Source organism: Salmo salar, chromosome ssa01, assembly GCF_905237065.1.
Source record: "Salmo salar chromosome ssa01, Ssal_v3.1, whole genome shotgun sequence".
Classification (NCBI taxonomy): domain Eukaryota; kingdom Metazoa; phylum Chordata; class Actinopteri; order Salmoniformes; family Salmonidae; genus Salmo; species Salmo salar.
Window position 1 is genome coordinate 173,965,006 of NC_059442.1, and position 27,159 is coordinate 173,992,164.

The following is a 27,159-nucleotide window of genomic DNA, read 5'->3' on the forward strand; positions in this document are numbered from 1 at the left end:
TCTCTGCCTTGCCGGTTCCCCTCTTTCCACTGGGATTCTCTGCCTCTAACCCTTTTACAGAGGCTGAGTCACTGGCCTACTGGTGTTCTTCCATGCCGTCCATGGGAGGGGTGCGTCACTTGAGTGGGTTGAGTCACTGACGTGGTCTTCCTGTCTGGGTTGGCGCCCCCCCTTGGGTTGTGCCATGGCGGAGATCGTTGTGGGCTATACTCGGCCTTGTCTTAGGACGGTAAGTTGGTGGTTGGAGACATCCCTCTAGTGGTGTGGGGGCTGTGCTTTGGCAAAGTGGGTGGGGTTATATCCTGCCTGTTTGGCCCTGTCCGGGGTATCATCGGATGGGGCCACAGTGTCTTCTGATCCCTCCTGTCTCAGCCTCCAGTATTTATGCTGCAGTAGTTTATGTGTCGGGGGGCTAGGGTCAGTCTGTTACATCTGGAGTATTTCTCTTGTCTTATCCGGTGTCCTGTGTGTATTTAAATATGCTCTCTCTAATTCTCTCTTTCTCTCTTTCTGTCTTTCTCTCGGAGGACCTGAGCCCTAGGACCATGCCTCAGGACTACCTGGTATGATGACTCCTTGCTGTCCCCAGTCCACCTGGCCGTGCTGCTGCTCCAGTTTCAACTGTTCTGCCTGCGGCTATGGAACCCTGACCTGTTCACCGGACGTGCTTGTTGCACCCTCGACAACTACTATGATTATTATTATTTGACCATGCTGGTCATTTATGAACATTTTAACATTTTAACATTTTGACCATGTTCTGTTTTAATATCCACCCTGCACAGCCAGAAGAGGACTGGCCACCCCTCATAGCCTGGTTCCTCTCTAGGTTTCTTCCTAGGTTTTTGGCCTTTCTAGGGAGTTTTTCCTAGGGAGTTTTTCCTAGCCACCGTGCTTCTTTCACATGCTTTGCTTGCTGTTTGGGGTTTTAGGCTGGGTTTCTGTACAGCACTTTGAGAATATCAGCTGATGTACGAAGGGCTATATAAAAATAAATTTGATTTGATTGATTTGATTTGATTTGATCTGCACATCTATCACTCCAGTGTTAATGCTAATTTGTAATTATTTCACCACTATGGCCTATTTATTGCCTTACCTCACTAATCTTGCTACATTTTCACACACTGTATATAGATTTTTTTATGTTTTCTATTGTGTTATTGTCTGTTGTTTGTTGATCCCATGTGTAACTGTGTTGGTGTTTTTGTCTCACTGCTTTGCTTTATCTTGGGCAGGTCGCAGTTGTAAATGAGAACTTGTTCTCAACTGGCGTACCTGGTTAAATAAAGGTTAAATAAAATAAAATAAAACACATTTACACATCCGCACATCGACACATCTGTACAGCTACACATATACACATATCTACACATACACATGTCAGCATATACACACATCTGCACATCTACATTACACACCTACACCAACACACAGCTACCACATCTACACATACACACATCAATGCATCTACACCTTTAAACAGTTATACATCTACAAATACAACATCTACACATAAAACATCTACACATTCACACAGCTACACATTAACACATCTACACCTTTAAACAGCTATACATCTACAAATACAACATCTACAAATACAACATCTACACATACAACATCTACACATACACACATCTACACATTCAAACATCTACACATCAACACATCTACACATTCAAACATCTACACATACAAACATTTACACATACACACACACACGTATACACACATCTACACAGCTACACATACACACATCTACACATCCACATTACACACATCTACCCATACACACATCTACACATACAACACATTATACACACAAATACATATCTACACATATACACATCTACAAATATACACACATCTACACATACACACATCTACACAAACTCACTCCACTTCACCAACACACATACACACATGTACACATACACAAATACACACATCTACACATACTCTACCACAACACATCGACAATGAAACACATTATTACACCACAACATATGTACAATACAAAGCATTACTACAACAATACTCTACCACAACATATCTACAATACAAAACGTTATTACACCTCTACTCTAGGACTACATATCTACAATACAACACATTATTACACCACTACATATCTACAATACAACACATTATTACACCACTACACTACCACTACATATCTACAATACAACACATTATTACACCACTACATATCTACAATACAACACATTATTACACCACTACACTACCACTACATATCTACAATACAACACATTATTACACCACTACATATCTACAATACAACACATTATTACACCACTACATATCTACAATACAAAACGTTATTACACCTCTACTCTAGGACTACATATCTACATTACAATACATTATTTGTCAGCGTGTGCGTAACTGGTCGAAAGAAGTCAGTTGCAGGAGAGCTGCGATGAGTGAACAGGAGTGAACTTTAATCAGGCATAGGAAAACAGCCGGACGCAACTGCGTCACAACACTCCGGCCCAAGGAAAAAGTGAATAGCCCACAAATTACACAAACTGGTACAAAATACAAAACCACGGGTTACAATAATGCCCGGCGCAAAACCAGCCTTAAGCGTCACACACGTAACGACCTAACAATACCACACACAGACATGGGGGGAACAGAAGATAATATACACGTAGAGCAATGAGGGGATGTAAACCAGGTGTGCGGGAAAACAAGACAAAACAAATGGAACATTAAAGGTGGAGCGACGATGGCTAGAAGACCGGTGACGTCGACCGCCGAACGCCGCCCGAACAAGGAGAGGGACTGATTTCGGCGGGATTCGTGACATTATTACACCACTACACTACCACTACCATATCTACAATACAACACATTATTACACCAATACTATACCACTACATATCTACAATACAACACATAATTACATCACAAAATACATACAATACAACACATTATTACACCAATACTTATCTACAATACAACACATTATTACACCACTACACTACCACTACATATCTACAATACAACACATTATTACACCACTACTATACCACTACATATCTACAATACAACACATAATTACATCAAACATACACTACACACTACAAATATCTACAATACAACACATTATTACACCACTACACTACCACTACATATCTACAATACAACACATTATTACACCACTACATATCTACAATACAACACATTATTACACCACTACACTACCACTACATATCTACAATAAAACACATTATTACACCACTACACTACCACTACATATCTACAATACAACACATTATTACACCACTACACTACCACTACATATCTACAATAAAACACATTATTACACCACTACACTACCACTACATATCTACAATACAACACATTATTACACCAATACTTATCTACAATACAACACATTATTACACCACTACACTACCACTACATATCTACAATACAACACATTACTACACCACTACACTACCACTACATACTACAATACAACACATTATTACACCATAAACCACTACTCATCTACAATACAACACATTATTACACCACTACTATACCACTACATATCTACAATACAAAACATTATTACACCACTACAATACCACTACATATCTACAATACAACACATTATTACACCACTACACTACCACTACATATCTACAATAAAACACATTATTACACAAGTACTTATCTACAATACAACACATTATTAAAATTACAGCCTCGAGTCTTCTTGGGTATGACGCTACAAGCTTAGCCCCAGTCTGAGGTCTTGAGCATTCTGGATCAGGTTTTCATCAAGGATCTCACTGTACTTTGCTCCGTTTAATCTTTCCCCCACACCTGATTAGTATCCAAGTCCCTGCCGCTGGAAAACATCCCCACAGCGTGATGCTGCCACCACCATGCTTCACCGTAGGGATGGTGCCAGGTTTCCCTCAGACATGACGCTTGGCATTCAGGCCAAAGAGTAAAATCATGGTTTCATCAGACCAGAGAATGTTGTTTCTCCTGGTCAGAGTCCTTTAGGTGCCTTTTGGCAAACTCCAAGTGGGCTGTCATGAGCCTTTTACTGAGGAGTGGCTTCTGCCTGGCCACTCTACCATAAAGGCCTGATTGGTGGAGTGCTGCAGAAATTATTGTCTTCCTGGAAGGTACTCCCATCTCCACAGAGGAACTCTGGTGCTCTGTCAGTTACCATCGGGTTCTTGGTCACCTCCCTTCTCCCGCGACTGCTCAGTTTGGCTGAGCAGCCAGCTCTAGGAAGAGTCTTGGTGGTTCCAAACTTCTTCCATTTAAGAATGATGGATGACACTTCTTGGGGATCTTCAATTCTGCAGAAATGTTTTGGTACCCTTCCATTAACCTTGTTTTGGTACCCTCCCCCAGATCTGTGCCTCGACACAATCCTGTCTTGGAGCTCTCTAGACAATTCCTTCGACCTCATGTCTTGGTTTTTGCTCTGCCATGCACTGTCAACTGTGGGACCTTATATAGACAGATGTGCCTTTCCAAATCATTTCCGTTAAATTGAATTTACCACAGGTGGACTCCAAGGTGTAGAAATATCTCAAGGATGATCAATGGAAACAAAATGCACCTGAGCTCAATTTCGAGTCTCATGGCAAAAGGTCTGAATACTTATGTAAATAAGGTATTACTGTTTTTTATTCTTAATACATTTGCCACCAAAAATTATCTATTTTTGCTTTGTCATTATGGGGTATTGTGATTGAGGGAAAATGTATTTAATACATTTTAGAATAGCACTGTAAAGTAACTGGAATGTAAAGGGGTCTGAATACTTTCTGAATGCACCATCTCCAAAACAAAATGTAGAATACCACCATACAACAATATTACAATGTACGTGTGTGCATATGCCTGTCTCCACCTCTACCTCTTCACAGTCCCCGCTGTTCCATAAGGTGCATTTTACTTTTTAAAATCTGATTCTACTGCTTGCATCAGTTACCTGATGTGGGAGAGTTCCATTTAGTTACGGCTCTATGTAGTAACCCATAGTCTGTTCTAGACTTGGGGATTGTTAAGAGACCTCTTGTGGCATGTCCTTGTGGGGTATGCATGGGTGTCTGACCTGTGTCCTAGTAGTTTAAACAAACAGCTTTGTGCATTCAGCATGTCAGCATGTCAGCACTTCTTCCAAAAACAAGTAGTAATGAAGTTTATCTGCTCCACTTTGAGCCATGAGAAATTGGCATATTATTGTTCGCTCTCTGTGTACATTTAAGGGCCTGCTGTGCTGCCCTGTTCTGAGCCAATTGTAATTTTCCGAGGTCCTCCTTTATGGCACCTGACCACATGACTGAACAGTTGTCTAAGTGCGACAAAACTAGGGCCTGTAGGACCTGCCTTGTTGATAGAGTTAAGGCAGAGCAGTGCTTTATTGACAAACTTCTCCCCATCTTAGCTACTGTTGTATCAATATGTTTTGACCATGACAGTTTACAATCCAGGTTTACTCCAAGCAGTTTAGTCTCCTCAACTTGCTCAATTTCCACATTATTCATTACAAGATTTAGTTGCCAATAACAATGCTTTCAGTTTACGGCTAGCTGAACGTTTTGACAACATCCGTTGAAATTGCAGAGCGCGAAATTCAAACAAAAATATTTGAAATATTTAACTTTCATACATTCACAAGTGCAATACACCAAATTAAAGCTTCTTGTTAATCTAGCCACTGTGTCAGATTTCAAAAAGGCTTTACGGCGAAAGCAAACCACGCTATTATCTGAGGACAGCACCCCATCAAACAAACACATGACAATCATATTTCAACCCGTCAGGCGTGACACAGAACTCAGAAATAACTATATAATTCATGCCTTACCTTTGAAGAGCTTCTTCTGTTGGCACTCCAATATGTCCCATAAACATCACAAATGGTCCTTTTGTTTGATTAATTCCATCGTTTCATCTCCAAAATGTCAATTTATTTGGGGCCTTTGATTCAGAAAAACACTGGTTCCAACTCGCCCAACATGACTACAAAATATCTAATAAGTTACCTGTAAACTTTGTCCAAACACTTCAAACAACTTTCCTAATTCAACTTTAGATATTTTAAAACGTAAATAATCAATAAAATTTAAGACGGGAAATTCTGTGCTCAACACCGGACGAAAACAAAGCGAAGCACGTTCCAGGTCGTGTGCACCAAAACCTGGAGTGACACATGAAAATAACAGGGCTACTTCTTCATTTGACAAAGTAAAAACATCAACCAATATCTAAAGACTGTTGACATCTAGTGGAAGCCATATGAACTGCAACCAGATGCCTCAGAAATCTAGATTCACATAGAACAGCAATTGAAAACACAGTCACCTCAACAACAAAAAAAAATCCTGGATGGTTTGTCCTCGGGGTTTTGCATGCCAAATAAGTTCTGTTATACTCACAGACATAATTGTAACAGTTTTAGAAACTTTAGAGTGTTTTCTATCCAAATCTACCAATGCATATCCTAGCTTCTGGGCCTGAGTAGCAGGCAGTTTACTTTGGGCACGCTTTTCATCCGGAAGTGAAAATACCGCCCCCTAGCCCGAAGAGGTTAACAAATATTCATGTACATACTACCTCAATTAGCCCGACTAACCGGTGCCCCCGCACATTGGCTACCCAGACTATCTGCATTGTGTTCCGCAACCCACCACCCACCAACCCCTCTTTTACGCTGCTGCTACTCTCTGTTTATTATAGATGCATAGTCACTTTAACCATTCCTACATGTACATACTACCTCAATAAGCCTGACTAACCGGAGTCTGTATATAGCCTCGCTACTGTTATTTTTCACTGTCTTTTTAATATGGTTTTTATTTCTTTACTTATCTATTGTTCACCTAATATCTATTTTTAACTTAAAAATCACACTGTTGTTTAGGTTCTGTAAGCAAGCATTTCACTATAAGTTCTACACCTGTTCTATTCGGAGCACGTGACAAATAAACTTTGATTTGATTTGATCTTTTATTAACATTCCCTCAAACATGTGAGTTGACTTAGAATAAATATAATAGTACAGTCAAATTCAGCATGGTAAATTCATAAGCATAGATAAGAATTATATATGAACAGATGTTTTTTTGGTATTTGTTTAACAGTTATATTGGGTTCTTTGGCAGTATTTTAACCCCAAATAGTCTACGCCCTGTCTATGCTGGGGAAGGGGGGGTTCTACTAAGCTATATGGAAATGTTTTAAGATGGTCACCAAGGATCATTTCGCTATTTGATTACACATTTTAAGATCCTTTGAATTATCAAAAAAATGCTTGGCCCATGCTTTTAGCCCATACAAATGCATTGAATAATAGATAGTCCTGACAAGAAAATTGAAAGGAAGTTTGTTCTGAAGTGTCTGTCCTCTATCTGAGAGATATAAGAAAGATCAGGAAACATTTGTTATTTTTCTTACATGTACTTAAAACTTATTTTTGGCACTAAATATAATCTCCATACAGTACTGTATATAGTACCGAGGGACCTTCAGATGAGTCTTGTGAGGCCTGTGAGCATCCTAGAGCATTCATTCACCTTTCCACAGAGGGGTAATATTAGTGTCCAAACCCAAGCCCAAACTGATCGGACGTTACAAACTGATCGGACGCTACAGACAGAAGTTGGCAGATTGGCTGTATCGAATTAAGACAAGTCCAAAGACACTTGTAGGGGCCGTAGAACAAAACGGAGAACAACATTGGTTTTGTGAGAGTCTCAGCTTTCCATGTAGGCCAAGCTGTTCAAATGCTACAGACGATTTTGTGAGAAGACCGCTCTAGCTCTGTCACCTTTCACATCAGATTTGTATTTAATCATTTTATTTCACCTTTATTTAACCAGATAGGCCAGTTGAGAACAAGTTCTCATTTACAGCTGCGACCTGGCCAAGATAAAGCAAAGCAGTGCGACAAAAACAACAACACAGAGTTACACAAGCAAATGTACAGTCAATAACACAAAAGAAAAGAAAAATAGAAAGAATCTATGTACTGTGTGTGCAAATGAAGAAGAGTAGGGAGGTAGGCCATAAATAGGCCTTAGAGGCAAAAATAATTACAACTTAGCAATAATACTGGAGTCATATATGTGCAGATGATGATGTGCAAGTAGAGATACTGGAGTGCAAAAGAGCAAGAGGGTAAGTAATAATATGGGGATGAGTTAGTCGGGTACGATATTTACACGGGAGTGAGGGAGATATAAGTCTCCAATTTCAGTGATTTCTGCAATTCATTCCAGTCGTTGGCAGCAGAGAACTGGAAGGAAAGGCAGCCAAAGGAGGTGTTGGCTTTGGGGATGACCAGTGCAATATACCTGCTGAGGCGCGTGCTACGGGTGGGTGTTGCTATGGTGACCAGTGAGCTGAGATAAGGCGGGGCTTTACCTAGCAAAGACTTATAGATGACCTGGAGCCAGTGGGTTTGACAACGGATATCTAGTGAGGGCCAGCCAACGAGAGCATAGAGGTTGCAGTGGTGGGTAGTATACGGGGCTTTGGTGATAAAACGGATGGCACTGTGATAGACTGCATCCAGTTTGCTGAGTAGAGTGTTGGAGGCTATTTTGTAAATGACATCACCGAAGTCAAGGATCGGTAGGATAGTCAGTTTTACAAGTGTATGTTTGGTGACATGAGTGAAGGAGGCTTTGTAACGAAATAGGAAGTCAATTCTAGATTTAATTTTGGATTGGAGATGCTTAATGTGAGTCTGGAAGGAGAGTTTACAGTCTAACCAGACACCTAGGTATTTGTAGTTGCCCACATATTCTAAGTCAGAACCGTCCAGAGCAGTGATGCTAGTCGGGCGGGAGGGTGCAGGCAGCGATTGGTTGAAGAGCATGCATTTAGTTTTACTAGCATTTAAGGGCAGTTGGAGGCCACGGAAAGAGTGTTCCATGGTGTTGAAGCTCGTTTGGAGGTTAGTTAACACAGTGTCCAAAGAAGGGACAGATGTATACAGAATGGTGTCGTCTGCGTAGAGGTGGATCAGAGAATCACCAGCAGCAAGAGCGACATCATTTGATATTTTCAGGGAAAAGAGTCGGCCTGAGAATTGAACCCTGTGGCACCCCCATAGAGACTGCCAGAGGTCCAGACAACAGGCCCTCCGATTTGACACACTGAACTCTGTCTGAGAGGTAGTTCGTGAACCAGGCGAGGCAGTCATTTGAGAAGCCAAGGCTATTGAGTCTGCCGATAAGAATGCGGTGGAGTCCAAGCCTTGGCCAGGTCGATGAAGACGGCTGCACAGTACTGTCTTTTATAAATGGCGGTTATGATATTGTTTAGGACCTTGAGCGTGGCTGAGGTGCACCTATGACCATCTCCGAAACCAGATTGCATAGTGGAGAAGGTACAGTGGGATTCGAAATGGTCGGTGATCTGTTTATTAACTTGGCTTTCGAAGATTTTAGAAAGGCAGGGCAAGATGGATATAGGTCTATAACAGTTTGGGTCTAAAGTGTCTCCCCTTTTAAAGAGGGGGATGACCGCTGCAGCTTTCCAATCATTGGGGATCTCAGATGATACGAAAGAGAGGTTGAATAGGCTAGGAATAGGGGTTGCAACAATTTCGGTGGATAATTTTAGAAAGAGAGGGTCCAGATTGTCTAGCCCAGCTGATTTGTACGGATCCAGATATTGCAGCTCTTTCAGAACATCAGCTGTTTGGATTTGGGTGAAAGAGAAGCGGTGGGGTTTGGGCAAGTTGCTGCAGGGGGTGCTGAGGTGTTGGCCGAAGTAGGGGTAGCCAGGTGAAAAGCATGGCCAGCCGTGGAAAAATGCTTGTTGAAATGATCAATTATCATAGATTTATCTGTGGTGACAGTGTTTCCTATCCTCAGTGCAGTGGGCAGCTGGGAGGAGGTGCTCTTATTCTCCATGGACTTTACAGTGTCCCAAAACTTTTTGAAATTAGTGCTATTGGAAGCAAATTAGTATTTGAAATAGCTAGCCTTAGCTTTCCTAACTGACTGAGTATATTGGTTCCTGACTTTTCTGAAGAGTTGCATATCGCGGGGGCTATTCAATACCAATGCAGAATGCCACAGGATGTTTTTGTGCTGGTTTAAGAGCTGTCAAGTCTGGGGTGAACCAAGGGCTATATCTGTTCTTGGTTCTACATTCTTTGAATGGGGCATGCTTATTTAAGACGGAGAGGAAAGCACTTTTGAAGAGCAACCAGGCATCCTCTACTGATGGGATGAGGTCAATATCCTTCCAGGATACCTGGGCCAGGTCGGTTAGAAAGGCCTGCTCGCTGAAGTGTTTTAGGGAGCGTTTGACAGAGATGAGGAGTGGTGGTTTGACCACGGACCCATAAAGGATGCAGGCAATGAGGCAGTGATCACTGAGATCCTGGTTGAAGACAGCAGAGGTGTATTTGGAGGGCAAGTCGGTCAGGATGACAGCTGAGGCCCATGGTTACGGATATTGGGTTGTACCTGGTAGGTTCCTGGATAATTTGTTTGAGATTGAGGGCATCTAGCTTAGATTGTAGGACGGCCGCGGTGTTCATCATATCCCAGTTTAGGTCACCTAACAGTACAAACTCTGAAGATAGATGGGGGCCAATCAAATCACATATGGTGTCCAGGGCACAGCTGGGGGCAGAGGGTGGTCTATAGCAGCTGGGGGCTGAAGGGGGTCTATAGCAGCTGGGGGCTGAAGGGGGTCTATAGCAGCTGGGGGCTGAAGGGGGTCTCTAACAGCTGGGGTCTGAAGGGGGTCTCTAACAGCTGGGGGCAGAGGGTGGTCTATAGCAGCTGGGGTCTGAAGGGGGTCTATAGCAGCTGGGGTCTGAAGGGGGTCTATAACAGCTGGGGGCTGAAGGGGGTCTCTAACAAGTGGCAACGGTGAGAGACCTATCTCTGGAAAGGTGGATTTTTAAAAGAAGAAGCTCAATTTTTTGGGCACAGACCTGGATTGTATGACAGAACTCTGCAGGCTATCTCTGCAATAGATTGCAACTCTGCCCCCTTTGGCAGTTCTATCTTGTTGGAAAATGTTGCAGTTAGGGATGGAACTTTCCAGATTTTTGGTGGCCTTCCTAATCCAGGATTCAAACACGGCTGTGACATCCGGGTTGGCAGAGTGTGCTAAAGAAGTGAATAAAACAAACTTAGGGAGGAGTCTTCTAATAGTAACATGCATGAAACCAATGATTTTACAGTTACAGAAGTCAACAAATGAGAACGCCTGGGGAATGGGAGTGATGCTGGGGGCTGCAGGGCCTGGGTTAACCTCTACATCACCAGAGGAATAGAGGAGGAGTAGGATAAGAATACGGTTAAAGGCTAAAAGAACTGGTCGTCTCGTGCGTTCGGAACAGATAGTAAATGGGGCAGGTTTCTGGGCACGGAAGAATAGATTCAAGGCATAATGTACAGACAAGGGTCTGGTAGGATGTGAGTACAGTGGAGGAAAGCCTAGGCATTGAATGACAATGAGAGAGGTTTTGTCTCTCGAAGCACCATTTAAGCCAGGTGCGGTCACTGCATGTGTGGGGGTTGGAACAACAGGGCGGGCTAAGGCATATTGAGCAGGGCTGGAGACTCTACAGTGAAATAAGACAAAAATGACAAACCTAAACAGCAATAGACAAGGCATATTGACATTAGGGAGAGGCATGTGTAGCCGAGTGATGAAATGGTCCAGTGAGTAGCTAGGCGAGCTGGAGGCACTGAGATTCAGACAGCTAGCAGGCCGGGGCTAGCAGCAGGCTAGAGGGTGCGCAATTCAAATAAATAATCATACAAATTCTGGATATTAAACATGTAGGTACATACAAGTGTTTTATATCGGTTGAAAGCTTAAATTCTTGCTAGCAGATGGGCCTCAGGGGGACATCACAACGGGGGAGCCTGTTGAAACCCCCTCGGACGGTTACGTCGGCAAACCAGTCGTGATGGATCGGCAGGGCTTCGTGTCGGCAGCAAAGGGTCCAGGCCAATCGGCAAAAGAGGTATTGAAGCCCAGGGATTATCTGATGAATTTCTTCAGGCTATCCGGAAGATGGGCCTAGCTCCTGGCTATCTCCAGGCTAACTGGTGCTAGCTGGCTAGCATGAAGGGGGTTACGGTACTAAAGTATAAAAAATAGCAGATCCATACCGCATTGGGTGTCTTCTGATCCCTCCTGTCTCAGCCTCCAGTATTTATGCTGCAGTAGTTTATGTGTCGGGGGGCTAGGGTCAGTCTGTTACATCTGGAGTATTTCTCTTGTCTTATCCGGTGTCCTGTGTGTATTTAAATATGCTCTCTCTAATTCTCTCTTTCTCTCTTTCTGTCTTTCTCTCGGAGGACCTGAGCCCTAGGACCATGCCTCAGGACTACCTGGTATGATGACTCCTTGCTGTCCCCAGTCCACCTGGCCGTGCTGCTGCTCCAGTTTCAACTGTTCTGCCTGCGGCTATGGAACCCTGACCTGTTCACCGGACGTGCTTGTTGCACCCTCGACAACTACTATGATTATTATTATTTGACCATGCTGGTCATTTATGAACATTTTAACATTTTAACATTTTGACCATGTTCTGTTATAATATCCACCCTGCACAGCCAGAAGAGGACTGGCCACCCCTCATAGCCTGGTTCCTCTCTAGGTTTCTTCCTAGGTTTTTGGCCTTTCTAGGGAGTTTTTCCTAGGGAGTTTTTCCTAGCCACCGTGCTTCTTTCACATGCTTTGCTTGCTGTTTGGGGTTTTAGGCTGGGTTTCTGTACAGCACTTTGAGAATATCAGCTGATGTACGAAGGGCTATATAAAAATAAATTTGATTTGATTTGAAATTTGATTGGGTGAGGCGGGTTGCAGGAGAGTATGTTCAGTCCGCAGATATAAAAATTAGATGAAAAATATATACGAAATATATACAAAGAAAGAAACGATATACACAAGAGACGGGACAAGACAATCAAAACATCCCACTGCTACGCCATCTTGGATTGAGGCTGTCTCATGGTCTAACAAACACCGCTCTAGCTCTGTCACCTTCCACCACAGATGGGATGTCTCATGGTCAAACACCGCTCTAGCTCTGTCACCTTTCACCACAGATGTCTCATGGTCTAACAAACACCACTCTACCTCTGTCACCTTTCACCACAGATGTCTCATGGTCAAACAAACACCGCTCTAGCTCTGTCACCTTTCACCACAGATGGGATGTCTCATGGTCAAACACCGCCCTAGCTCTGTCACCTTCCACCACAGATGTCTCATGGTCAAACACCGCTCTAGCTCTGTCACCTTCCACCACAGATGTCTCATGGTCAAACACCGCTCTAGCTCTGTCACCTTCCACCACAGATGGGATGTCTCATGGTCAAACACCGCTCTAGCTCTGTCACCATTCACCACAGATGTCTCATGGTCAAACAAACACCGCTCTAGCTCTGTCACCTTTCACCACAGATGTCTCATGGTCAAACACCGCTCTATCTCTGTCACCTTCCACCACAGATGGGATGTCTCATGGTCAAACACCACTCTACCTCTGTCACCTTTCACCACAGATGTCTCATGGTCTAACACCGCTCTAGCTCTGTCACCTTTCACCACAGATGTCTCATGGTCAAACACCGCTCTAGCTCTGTCACCATTCACCACAGATGGGATGTCTCATGGTCAAACATCGCTCTAGCTCTGTCACCATTCACCACAGATGGGATGTCTCATGGTCAAACACCGCTCTAGCTCTGTCACCTTTCACCACAGATGTCTCATGGTCAAACACCGCTCTAGCTCTGTCACCATTCACCACAGATGTCTCATGGTCAAACACCGCTCTAGCTCTGTCACCTTTCACTGCAGATTAACTGATGGATTGGTATAATGCTAATTAGATGTATGCAGGGGAGCGGACATTGACTCTAGGGGGTTATATATTTTATATATATTTATATATATATATTTATTGCTACAGAATTAGAGAAGAGCTTTCTATGAATCTTAGGCAGTAGGCTGAAGCGAGCATATTTCTTTCCCCAGTGAGAGGCAGCCTTCCTGTCTCCCAGACTCTGACCATTGACCAACAGCAGCAACAAATCCTCCTTATTTATACAATTTGAAGGCCCAAATGTTCATGTTTATGCAACTTAAGGATCACCATTAAACTACTTCCAGAACCAACTTTTGTTTTTATTTCAATTTGAGAACCTACAATAGAAAATGGCCAGCCTAGTCTTTATTGATCGAGATGCCTGTGACATTGCACAGCATTAAGCTGGTTTATTTCTCCTTGATTCTTGTCTTGATTTCAATATGAAAGGGAAATCAGGTAATGGGTTATGTTAAATTTAGTTAAAGCATGCGGTTTGATGGTGAATTCCTGAACTGTTAGAGTTAGACCAACAGTTTAAAGAAATACAGAAATTATTGGTATTTCACTTGTGATTAAGATACAATGGGGACCAAAATGATTGGATCCATTTAATAAAGAAGAGCAAAAAAGACTGTAAACAATAAATAATATGTAAAACCAACCTGAGCTATATTGTTTGCTAAAAAAAACTGGACATGTTTTATTATTTCATACTAACACAATTGCTCAGAGAAATTGATTTTGTCTAACAAGTAATTAAAAAAAATCTTTAAAAAAATAGCGGTCAAAATGATTGGAATTCCCTGTTTTCAATACTCAAACAGCCTCCCCTTGCGAGGATAATAACGCTGAGCCTTTTTCTAAAATGACATTGGAGAACATATTGGGAGGGATCTTAGACCATTTCTCTATACAGAATCTTTCCAGATCCTTGATATCCTTTATCTGAACTTATAGACTGCCCTCTTCAATTCAAACCACAGGTTTTCAATTGGCTTCAAGTCAGGAGAATGAGATGACCATTGCAAAAATGTGATTTTGTGGTCAATTAACTATTTCTTTGTGGACCTTGATGTGTGATTGGGTTATTGTCTTGCTGGAAGATCCACTTGCAGCCAAGTTTCAGCCTCCTGGCAGAGGCAACTAGGTTTTGGACTAAAATACCCTGGTACTTGGTAAAGTTCATGATGCTGTTGACCTTAACAAGGACCTCAGGACCAGTGGAAGCAAAATAGCCCCATAACATCAAAGATCTACCACCATCTGTTACAGTAGGAATGAAGTGTGTTCTGCATTTGCATTGTTCTTTCGAAGGCCAACCCACTGCTGGTGTGCATGCCGAAATACCTATATTTTCATGTCATATGACCATAGCAAAGGTTCCAAGTGCCAATACCGTTTAGCAAACTCCAGGCAGTGCTACGGTAATTGTAACTGTAATTGTAAATAAGAATTTGTTCTTAACTGACTTGCCTAGTTAAATAAAGATTAAATAAAAAAAATAAAAAAATAAAAAAATGGTCAGATGACATTAAAATAGAGGTCTTTGGCCACGCACAACAATGGTGGTTTTGGCCTTCGAAAGAACAACGCATATGCAGAAAATACCTAACGATAATTGGACCAAATTATTAGGATATTCACCAGAAACGACCACTTCACAGCTATTTTTTTATTTTTTATCTCACCGCAGGGCATGTCACCGGACCCCCCTAGAAGGGAGTTGAACCCGGAACCCATTGACACTGACCCCCCCCCCAATGTGCAACACAAAGTTACGCACAAACTGTAGACTACAAATCATCATTGTAACAACTAACAGATGCCTTGCAATCATGATCAATCGTTATAATCCTAGAACCATATGCTGCTCCATTAAAAGCAGCCATTCAATTAAATGAAAGGATGACATTATTACTAAAAGTAGGATAGAATCCAGTAAACAGAAAGATGTAACACACAGAATGAACTATTATACAACAGAGATGTTATTTCCAAACATGTTATTGACTATGAAGCATCAGACAGTGTTATTACAATCTCATTACTATCTTAGCATTGTGTACAAATCTCTGACTGGTATAAAAAAATAAACTGCACTTTGGATCTTTTGTGCTTTTAAAGTAATTGTTTCCTTGGTAAGACTGTAACGTGAAAACAGATACCTTCTGATACAATTCTAACCCCATAGCAGTCTAGCTTCTGGGAAAATTCAGTGTGCATGCTGACTGACTGACTGACTCACAGGAAAGTGTATAAACTAAACAAGGTGTTGCCACTCTGCCCTGTTATTAACCACACTGGTGAACATTTGGGGAGAGCTGCCCAACTACAGGGTCACACACAGTAATTAATCCCATGCTTCTCATCGCCAAGGTAACAAGGTTGCATCTTATCACCAGGGTAACATGGTTGCATCTCATAGCCACGGTAACAAGGTTGCTTACTGATCCGGAGAGGGAGATCAGAGGTGTCATGCAGTTGATTGAGTCAACAGGGTCCTCACCTTTCCTGGGCAGCCTGCAAATTTCCCCTACACTCACCCCTGACAGGCTAACTAAAGAGAAGGGGGAAGCAGAAAGAGAAAGGAAGCGAGAGAGAGAGAGAGAGAGAGAGAGAGAGAGAGAGAAAGAGAGAAAGAGAGAAAGAGAGAGAGAGGGTGAGAGAAAGTGAGAGAGAGAGAGAGAGAGAGAGAAAGAGAGAGAGAGGGTGAGAGAAAGTGAGAGAGAGAGAGAGAGAGAGAGAGAGAGAGAGAGAGAGAGAGAGAGAGGGTGAGAGAAAGTGAGAGAAGGGGGCAGTGTGATGGACAGGGGGGAATTGGCCCAATAAATTGGTCTGTGTAAAATCTGTGTTGTTCATTAAAACCCTGTGAATCTCTATTGCTTTTCATTAGAGCTGCCTGGCCAGACTAGATGTTTAATCTACGGAGCACGGCTCCCCCCGCTCTCCCCTCCTCTCACCCCGACAGGCTCGGAGACAACACCGCCCCAACGCCTGCTCCCACAAAAGGATATTCTTATTTATTAAGGAGAGGTGACAGGTACTGAATAAGTTGTTGTCGTTTCAGTTTTTTTTCTGTTGGAGGACAATCTCAGTGTTTGGTTATGAAGGAGGTTAATTTGGGGCAGGTCTCTTATGGTCTGATGCTAACCAGAAGTGACAGAGTCCTGTTGGGTCCAGTTAGCTGTCTACTGGAATTAGACCCTCTATAACATGGAGGAATAGACTGGTGGGGTTTTATACAGAGGTTTGTAAGACACTTTAAACAGATCTGAGTGCTCTGAGAGCTGGAGCTGCGTTATAGTTATAACATGTCTGCAGTCAGAATCTCATGTTATGGTTTTTCATAAAATGTTGTATTCTGATGCTTTTACCATGTTTCTATGAAGGCCTATACTTATTCTGTTGGTGGAAGGTTTTGATGTAAAATAAAACACAATTCATTTCCATTCCATCCAGCTACCCTTTCAGAGTTTCAATGTATAATCTTTGCAAATGAAAAGACATATTAAAAAAATAAGAGCAAGCAAAGAACCACTTTGAAGACCAAGTCCCATAGAGTCCCCTGTGTGTATGATGTACAAAGTGTACAGGTCGTTGACTACTTAAAGAAACAGAATGTATTCCCCTGGACAGAGACACTATCTTCATACATTTACCAGTGCCATCAATATTTATGACTCCCACAGGATCTGTGGTATAAAGCATCAACAATCCGTGAAGTAAATGGACCCCAGACCAGCTCAAGGACTGACCAATACACAGCCCAGCTCCAGAACAGGCCATTACCCAGCCCAGCTCTGGAACAGGCTATTACCCAGCCCAGCTCTGGAACAGGCTATTACCCAGCCCAGCTCCAGAACAGGCCATTACCCAGCCCAGCTCCAGAACAGGCCATTACCCAGCCCAGCTCTGGAACAGGCCATTACCTAGCACAGCTCTGGAACAGGCTATTACCCAGCCCAGCTCCAGAACAGGCCATTACCCAGCCCAGCTCTGGAACAGGCTATTACCCAGCCCAGCTCCAGAACAGGCCATTACCCAGCCCAGCTCCAGAACAGGCCATTACCCAGCCCAGCTCCAGAACAGGCCATTACCCAGCCCAGCTCTGGAACAGGCCATTACCCAGCACAGCTCCAGAACAGTCTACTACCCAGCCCAGCTCTGGAACAGACCAATATCCAGCCCAGCTCCGGAACAGGCCCCTAACCAGCCCAGCTCCAGAACAGGCCAATACACAGGCCATCTCCAGAACAGGCCATTACCCAGCCCAGCTCCAGAACAGGCCATTACCCAGCCCAGCTCTGGAACAGACCATTACCCAACCCAGCTCCAAAACAGGCCACTATCCAGCCCAGCTCTGGAACAGGCCATTACCCAGCCCAGCTCCAGAACAGGCCGCTATCCAGCCCAGCTCCAGAACAGGCCACTATCCAGCCCAGCTCTGGAACAGGCCATTACCCAGCCCAGTTCCAGAACAGGCCATTACCCAGCCCAGCTCCAGAACACACCACTATCCAGCCCAGCTCCAGAACAGGCCATTACCCAGCCCAGCTCCAGAAAAGGCCACTATCCAGCCCAGCTCTGGAACAGGCCATTACCCAGCCCAGCTCCAGAACAGGCCGCTATCCAGCCCAGCTCCAGAACAGGCCACTATCCAGCCCAGCTCTGGAACAGGCCATTACCCAGCCCAGCTCCAGAACAGGCCGCTATCCAGCCCAGCTCCAGAAGAGGCCACTATCCAGCCCAGCTCTGGAACATGCCACTACCCAGCCCAGTCCAGAACAGGCCATTACCCAGCCCAGCTCCAGAACAGGCCATTACCCAGCCCAGCTCCAGAAAAGGCCACTATCCAGCCCAGCTCCAGAACGCACCACTATCCAGCCCAGCTCCAGAACACACCACTATCCAGCCCAGCTCCAGAACAGGCTATTTCACATCCCAGTTCCAAAACAGACCACTACCCAGAGCAGCTCCATAAAATTAAACCTCCAAAACAGGACATTACCCAGCCCAGGTCCGGAACAGGCCATTACCCAGCCCAGCTCCAGAACAGTCTACTACCCAGCCCAGCTCCAGAACAGGCCACTATCCAGCCCAGCTCCGGAACAGGCCACTATCCAGCCCAGCTCCGGAACAGGCCATTACCCAGCCCAGCTCCAGAACAGTCTACTACCCAGCCCAGCTCCGGAACAGTCTACTACCCAGCCCAGCTCCGGAACAGGCCATTACCCAGCCCAGCTCTGGAACAGGCCACTATCCAGCCCAGCTCTGGAACAGGCCATTACCCAGCCCAGCTCCAGAACAGGCCGCTATCCAGCCCAGCTCCAGAACAGGCCGCTATCCAGCCCAGCTCTGGAACAGACCACTATCCAGCCCAGCTCCAGAACAGTCTACTACCCAGCCCAGCTCCAGAACAGTCTACTACCCAGCCCAGTTCCAGAACAGGCCATTACCCAGCCCAGCTCCAGAACACACCACTATCCAGCCCAGCTCCAGAACAGGCTATTTCACATCCCAGTTCCAAAACAGACCACTACCCAGAGCAGCTACATAAAATTAAACCTCCAAAATAGGACATTACCCAGCCCAGGTCCGGAACAGGCCATTACACAGGACAACTCTAGAACATCCCAGCTCCAAAATCAAATCAAAATTAAATCAAATTTATTTTTATATAGCCCTTCGTACATCAGCTGATATCTCAAAGTGCTGTACAGAAACCCAGCCTAAAACCCCAAACAGCAAGCAATGCATGTGAAAGAAGCACGGTGGCTAGGAAAAACTCCCTAGGAAAAACTCCCTAGAAAGGCCAAAAACCTAGGAAGAAACCTAGAGAGGAACCAGGCTATGAGGGGTGGCCAGTCCTCTTCTGGCTGTGCAGGGTGGATATTATAACAGAACATGGTCAAGATGTTAAAATGTTCATAAATGACCAGCATGGTCAAATAATAATAATCATAGTAGTTGTCAAGGGTGCAACAAGCACGTCCGGTGAACAGGTCAGGGTTCCATAGCCGCAGGCAGAACAGTTGAAACTGGAGCAGCAGCACGGCCAGGTGGACTGGGGACAGCAAGGAGTCATCATACCAGGTAGTCCTGAGGCATGGTCCTAGGGCTCAGGTCCTCCGAGAGAAAGACAGAAAGATAGAAAGAGAGAATTAGAGAGAGCATATTTAAATTCACACAGGACACCGGATAAGACAAGAGAAATACTCAAGATGTAACAGACTGACCCTAGCCCCCCGACACATAAACTACTGCAGCATAAATACTGGAGGCTGAGACAGGAGGGATCAGAAGACACTGTGGCCCCATCCGATGATACCCCCGGACAGGGCCAAACAGGCAGGATATAACCCCACCCACTTTGACATTTAACATTTAACATTTAAGTCATTTAGCAGACGCTCTTATCCAGAGCGACTTACAAATTGGTGCATTCACCTTATAATATCCAGTGGAACAACCACTTTACAATAGTGCATCTAAATATTTTAAGGGGGGGGGGTTAGAAGGATTACTTTATCCTATCCCAGGTATTCCTTGAAGAGGTGGGGTTTCAGGTGTCTCCGGAAGGTGGTGATTGACTCCGCTGTCCTGGCGTCGTGAGGGAGCTTGTTCCACTATTGGGGTGCCAGAGCATCGAACAGTTTTGACTGGGCTGAGCGGGAACTGTGCTTTGCCAAAGCACAGCCCCCACACCACTAGAGGGATGTCTCCAACCACCAACTTACCGTCCTAAGACAAGGCCGAGTATAGCCCACAACGATCTCCGCCATGGCACAACCCAAGGGGGGGCGCCAACCCAGACAGGAAGACCACGTCAGTGACTCAACCCACTCAAGTGACGCACCCCTCCCATGGACGGCATGGAAGAACACCAGTAAGCCAGTGACTCAGCCCCTTTAAAAGGGTTAGAGGCAGAGAATCCCAGTGGAAAGAGGGGAACCGGCAAGGCAGAGACAGCAAGGGCGGTTCGTTGCTCCAGCCTTTCCGTTCACCTTCACACTCCTGGGCCAGACTATACTTAATCATAGGACCTACTGAAGAGATAAGTCTTCAGTAAAGACTTAAAGGTTGAGACTGAGTCTGCGTCTCTCACATTGGTAGGCAGACCATTCCATAAAAATGGAGCTCTATAGGAGAAAGCCCTACCTCCAGCCGTTTGCTTAGAAATTCTAGGGACAATTAGGAGGCCTGCGTCTTGTGACCGTAGCGTACGTGTAGGTATGTACGGCAGGACCAAATCGGAAAGATAGGTAGGAGCAAGCCCATGTAATGCTTTGTAGGTTAGCAGTAAAACCTTGAAATCAGCCCTTGCCTTAACAGGAAGCCAGTGTAGGGAGGCTAGCACTGGAGTAATATGATACAATTTTTTGGTTCTAGTCAGGATTCTAGCAGCCGTATTTAGCACTAACTGAAGTTTGTTTAGTGCTTTATCCGGGTAGCCGGAAAGTAGAGCATTGCAGTAGTCCAGCCTAGAAGTAACAAAAGCATGGATTAATTTTTCTGCGTCATTTTTGGACAGAAAGTTTCTGATATTTGCAATGTTACGTAGATGGAAAAAAGCTGTCCTTGAAACAGTCTTGATATGTTCTTCAAAAGAGAGATCAGGGCCCAGAGTAACGCCGAGGTCCTTCACAGTTTTATTTGAGACGACTGTACAACCATCCAGATTAATTGTCAGATTCAACAGAAGATCTCTTTGTTTCTTGGGACCTAGAACAAGCATCTCTGTTTTGTCCGAGTTTAAAAGTAGAACGTTTGCAGCCATCCACTTCTTTATGTCTGAAACACAGGCTTCTAGCGAGGGCAATTTTGGGGCTTCACCATGTTTCATTGAAATGTACAGCTGTGTGTCGTCCGCATAGCAGTGAAATTTAACATTATGTTTTCGAATGACATCCCCAAGAGGTAAAATATATAGTGAAAACAATAGTGGTCCTAAAACAGAACCTTGAGGAACACCGAAATGTACAATTGATTTGTCAGAGGACAAACCATCCACAGAGACAAACTGATATCTTTCCGACAGATAAGATCTAAACCAGGCCAGAACTTGTCCGTGTAGACCAATTTGGGTTTCCAATCTCTCCAAAAGAATGTGGTGATCGATGGTATCAAAAGCGGCACTAAGATCTAGGAGCACGAGGACAGATGCAGAGCCTCGGTCTGACGTCATTAAAAGGTAATTTACCACCTTCACAAGTGCAGTCTCAGTGCTATGATGGGGTCTAAAACCAGACTGAAGCGTTTCGTATACATTGTTTGGCTTCAGGAAGGCAGTGAGTTGCTGTGCAACAGCTTTTTCAAAAAATGTTGAGATGAATGGAAGATTCGATATAGGCCGATAGTTTTTTATAATTTCTGGATCAAGATTCGGCTTTTTCAAGAGAGGCTTTATTAATGCCACTTTTAGTGAGCTTGGTACACATCCGGTGGATAGAGAGCCGTTTATTATGTTCAACATAGGAGGGCCAAGCACAGGAAGCAGCTCTTTCAGTAGTTAAGTTGGAATAGGGTCCAGTATGCAGCTTGAGGGTTTGGAGGCCATGATTATTTTCATCATTGTGTCAAGAGATATAGTACTAAAACACTTTAGTGTCTCCCTTGATCCTAGGTCCTGGCAGAGTTGTGTAGACTCAGGACAATGGAGCTTTGGAGGAATACCCAGATTTAAAGAGGAGTCTGTAATTTGCTTTCTAATGATCATGATCTTTTCCTCAAAGAAGTTCATTCATTTATTACTGCTGAATTGAAAGCCATCCTCCATTTGCGAAGGCTGCTTTTTAGTTAGCTTTGCGACAGTATCAAAAAGAAATTTCGGATTGTTCTTATTTTCCTCAATTAAGTTGGAAAAATAGGATGATCGAGCAGCAGTGAGGGCTCTTCGATACTGCATGGTACTGTCTTTCCAAGCTAGTCGGAAGACTTCCAGTTTGGTGTGGCGCCATTTCCGTTCCAATTTTCTGGAAGCTTGCTTCAGGGCTCGTGTATTTTCTGTATACCAGGGAGCTAGTTTCTTATGACAGATGTTTTTAGTTTTTAGGGGTGCAACTGCATCTAGGGTATTGCGCAAGGTTAAATTGAGTTCCTCGGTTAGGTGGTTAACTGATTTTTGTCCTCTAGCGTCCTTGGGTAGGCAGAGGGAGTCTGGAAGGGCGTCAAGGAATCTTTGTGTTGTCTGAGAATTTATAGCACGACCCACTGAGTCGATGATGGCTCCGAAAGCCTTTTGGAGTGGGTCTGTGGACTTTTCCAAGTGAATGTTAAAGTCACCAAAAATTTGAATATTATCTGCTATGACTACAAGATCCGATAGGAATTCAGGGAACTCAGTGAGGAACACTGCATATGGCCCAGGAGGCCTGTAAACAGTAGCTATAAAAAGTGAGTGTGTAGGCTGCATAGATTTCATGACTAGAAGCTCAAAAGACGAAAACGTCATTGTTTTTTTTTGTAAATTGAAATTTGCTATCGTAAATGTTAGCAACACCTCCGCCTTTGCCGGATGCACGGGGGGTCCGGCAAAGAACAAAACAGAACAATACCCATCCCATCTCCAGAACAGACCAAAACCCAGCCCAGCTCCAGAACAGACCATTACCCATCCCATCTCCAGAACAGAGTAAAACCCAGCCCAGCTCCAGAACAGACCATTACCTATCCCATCTCCAGAATAAACCATTACCCATCCCATCTCCAGAACAGACCAAAACCCAGCCCAGCTCCAGAACAGGCCACTATCCAGCCCACCTCTGGAACAGTCTACTACCCATCCCAGCTCCAGAATAGCCCAGCTCCTTAACTACCAAGAACAGCTCCAGAAACGCCCAGCCTCAGAACATACTAAGACCCATCCAAGCTCTAGAACAGACCACTACCAAGCGCAGCTCCAGAACTTTCAAGCCCCAGAACAGACCAGCTCCAGAACAGTCACTAACCAGCCCCAAAAAAGATCACTAAAAAGCATTATACATACACACACACACACACCTGATCTCTCTCTTCTCTCTCTCTTGTCAAGAACTGTTTTATAATTTAATGTATTAATTATTTGTCTATCTTTTTTATGTATTTGTCTACAACTTTATATATGTTTTCAACAAGCAAAGGGAAGATATCAGAATAGGAGCATTGGGGAATAATAACATATTGTACGGAATACATTTGTACTGTAGTGAAGCCGTCTCTAGAGTAATGTAACGTCTCTTTCATGATCATGTGAAACGTCGATTGCTATGGAAATGCTGGGATGTGTTTTTCAATTATGTTAAAGGTAATGATGATGCAACTATGATGGTGATACGATATGGATTACAATTATCATCCTGAATATTAAGGCTATACGCACTACATGTTACACACAGACACTCAACCATGCAAATTGGCAGAGTTATTATTTATTTGGACATCACACATTATAGTCTTACTCTTATACAGACATCGTACACACTGTCCCTATATCACATCCAATATCATACACATCAACCTACTCAGATTTACTACACACATAATATCTTGTCTCAATTTTCTAACATCTGTGGCATTGGCTCACAGGCAAACAGGAAAGGGAATAAAACAAATATTGCTGGAATCTTCAATTCTAAATATCAGACATTTAAAAGCTCTAGTTTTGACCTTCATAATACCTCTGATGGCAGTAACTTTACATGCAGTAATTATGGTCAATTTAGACTGAGAATAGTATCTAGTTATGGTAAGGGGTGAAATAAGTATAGCCTGTTATGATTGTAACGGTTTAGCAGATTATAAAAAAAGAAGATCAATCTTTACATGGCTAAAAGAAAAGGAATTTAACATACAGTGAGGGAAAAAAGTATTTGATCCCCTGCTGATTTTGGACGTTTGCCCACTGACAAAGAAATGATCAGCCTAAAATTTTAATGGTAGGTTTATTTCAACCGTGAGAGACAGAATAACAACAAAAAATCAAGAAAAATGCATGTCAAAAATGTTATAAATTGATTTGCATTTTAATGAGGGAAATAAGTATTTGACCCCCTCTCAATCAGAAAGATTTCTGGCTGCCAGGTGTCTTTTATACAGGTAATGAGCTGAGATTAGGAGCACACTCTTAAAGGGAGTGCTCCTAATCTCAGATTGTTACCTGTATAAAAGACACCTGTCCACAGAAGCAATCAATCAATCAGATTCCAAACTCTCCACCATGGCCAAGACCAAAGAGCTCTCCAAGGATGTCAGGGACCAGATTGTAGACCTACACAAGGCTGGAATGGGCTACAAGACCATCGCCAAGCAGCTTGGTGAGAAGGTGACAACAGTTGGTGCAGTATTTGCACGGCTGGATAAAAAATTTACCCGATTTAAACTGGTTACTACTCTTGCCCAGAAATGAGAATATGCATATAATTAGTAGATTTGGATAGAAAACACTCTAAAGTTTCTCAAACTGTTTGAATGGTGTCTGTGAGTATAACAGAACTCATATGGCAGGCCAAAACCTGAGAAGATTCCATACAGGAACGCCCTGTCTGACAATTTGTTCTCCTTCTGTGGCATCTCTATCAAAAATACAGCATCTCTGCTGTAATGTGACATTTTCTAAGGCTTCCATTGGCTCTCTGAAGGCGCCAGAAAGTGTAATGGGGTGTCTGCAGTCTCTGGGCGAACTACAGCAGCTCTGTTTGTGAGTGGTCAGGCTGTGAACAGTGAGACTGAGATGCGCTTCACGAGAATTCAAAAAAAATTTATTTCAGTCTTTGAATGAATACAACGTCGCCCAGTTGGAATATTATCGCTATTTTACGAGAAAAATAGCATAAAAATTGATTTTAAACAGCGTTTGACATGCTTCGAAGTACGGTAATGGAATATTTTGAAATCTTTTGTCACGAAATGTGTTCGCACGTCACCCTTCGGATACTGACCTGAACGCACGAACAAAACAGAGCTATTTGAATATAACTATGGATATTTTGGAACCAAAACAACATTTGTTGTTGAAGAAGAAGTCCTGGGAGTGCATTCTGATGAAATACAAACTCCTCAAAAATCCTAAAAACTTCAATTTTTCAAACATAAGACTCTCCTTTATCTAAGCCTGTGTCTTAGACATAAGGAAGTGGATGGCTGCAAACTTTCTACTCTTAACCTCTCTAGGGCAGGCGGGACGAATTCGTCCCACCTACGTAACAGCCAGTTGAATCCTGTGGCGCGATTTTCAAATGCCTTAAAAATCCTATTACTTCAATTTCTCAAACATATGACTATTTTACAGCTATTTAAAGACAAGACTCTCGTTAATCTAACCACACTGTCCGATTTCAAAAAGGCTTTACAACGAAAGAAAAACATTAGATTATGTCAGCAGAGTACCCAGCCAGAAATAATCAGACACCCATTTTTCAAGCTAGCATATAATGTCACAAAAACCAAAACCACAGCTAAATGCAGCACTAACCTTTGATGATCTTCATCAGATGACACACCTAGGACATTATGTTATACAATACATGCATGTTTTGTTCAATCAAGTTCATATTTATAAAAAAAAACAGCTTTTTACATTAGCATGTGACGTTCAGAACTAGCATTCCCACCGAACACTTCCGGTGAATTTACTAAATTACTCACGATAAACGTTCACAAAAAACATAACAATTATTTTAAGAATTATAGATACAGAACTCCTTTATGCAATCGCGGTGTCCGATTTTAAAATAGCTTTTCGGTGAAAGCACATTTTGCAATATTCTGAGTAGATAGCTCGGCCATCACGGGCTAGCTAATTTGACACCCACCAAGTTTGGTACTCACCAAACTCAGATTTACTATAAGAAAAATTGGATTACCTTTGCTGTTCTTCATCAGAATGCACTCCCAGGACTTCTACTTCAACAACAAATGTTGGTTTGGTTCCAAATAATCCATAGTTATATCCAAATAGCGGCATTTTGTTTGTGCGTTCAAGACACTATCCCGAAGGGTAACGAAGGGTGACGCGCGGAAGCGTATCGTGACAAAAAAATTCAAAATATTCCATTACCGTACTTCGAAAGCATGTCAAACGCTGTTTAAAATCAATTTTTTATGCGATTTTTATCGTAAAATAGCGATAATATTCAGACCGGGAGACGTCCTTTCCGTTCAAAAACTCAAAATCTAAAATGGACTCTTCATGTGCATGCGCGCACACCCGTCTCATTGTTCTCAGATCGACCATTTACCAAATGCGCTACTGTTTTTCAGCCAGTAACTGCAGAGTCATCATTCAACGTTCTGGCGCCTTCTGAGACCCTATG

General features: G+C 43.3%; 1 protein-coding gene across 1 annotated transcript; it reads left to right on the top strand.

The window, feature by feature from the left end:
* The first annotated feature begins 16,228 nt into the window (after positions 1-16,228).
* Positions 16,229-19,446, top strand: LOC123729271 (leucine-rich repeat extensin-like protein 5). Its single transcript, XM_045703616.1, has 2 exons — positions 16,229-16,246; positions 17,560-19,446. Exons 1-2 carry the CDS (start codon positions 16,229-16,231, stop codon positions 19,444-19,446), a joined length of 1,905 nt encoding a protein of 634 aa, XP_045559572.1.
* The last annotated feature ends 7,713 nt before the right edge of the window (positions 19,447-27,159 follow it).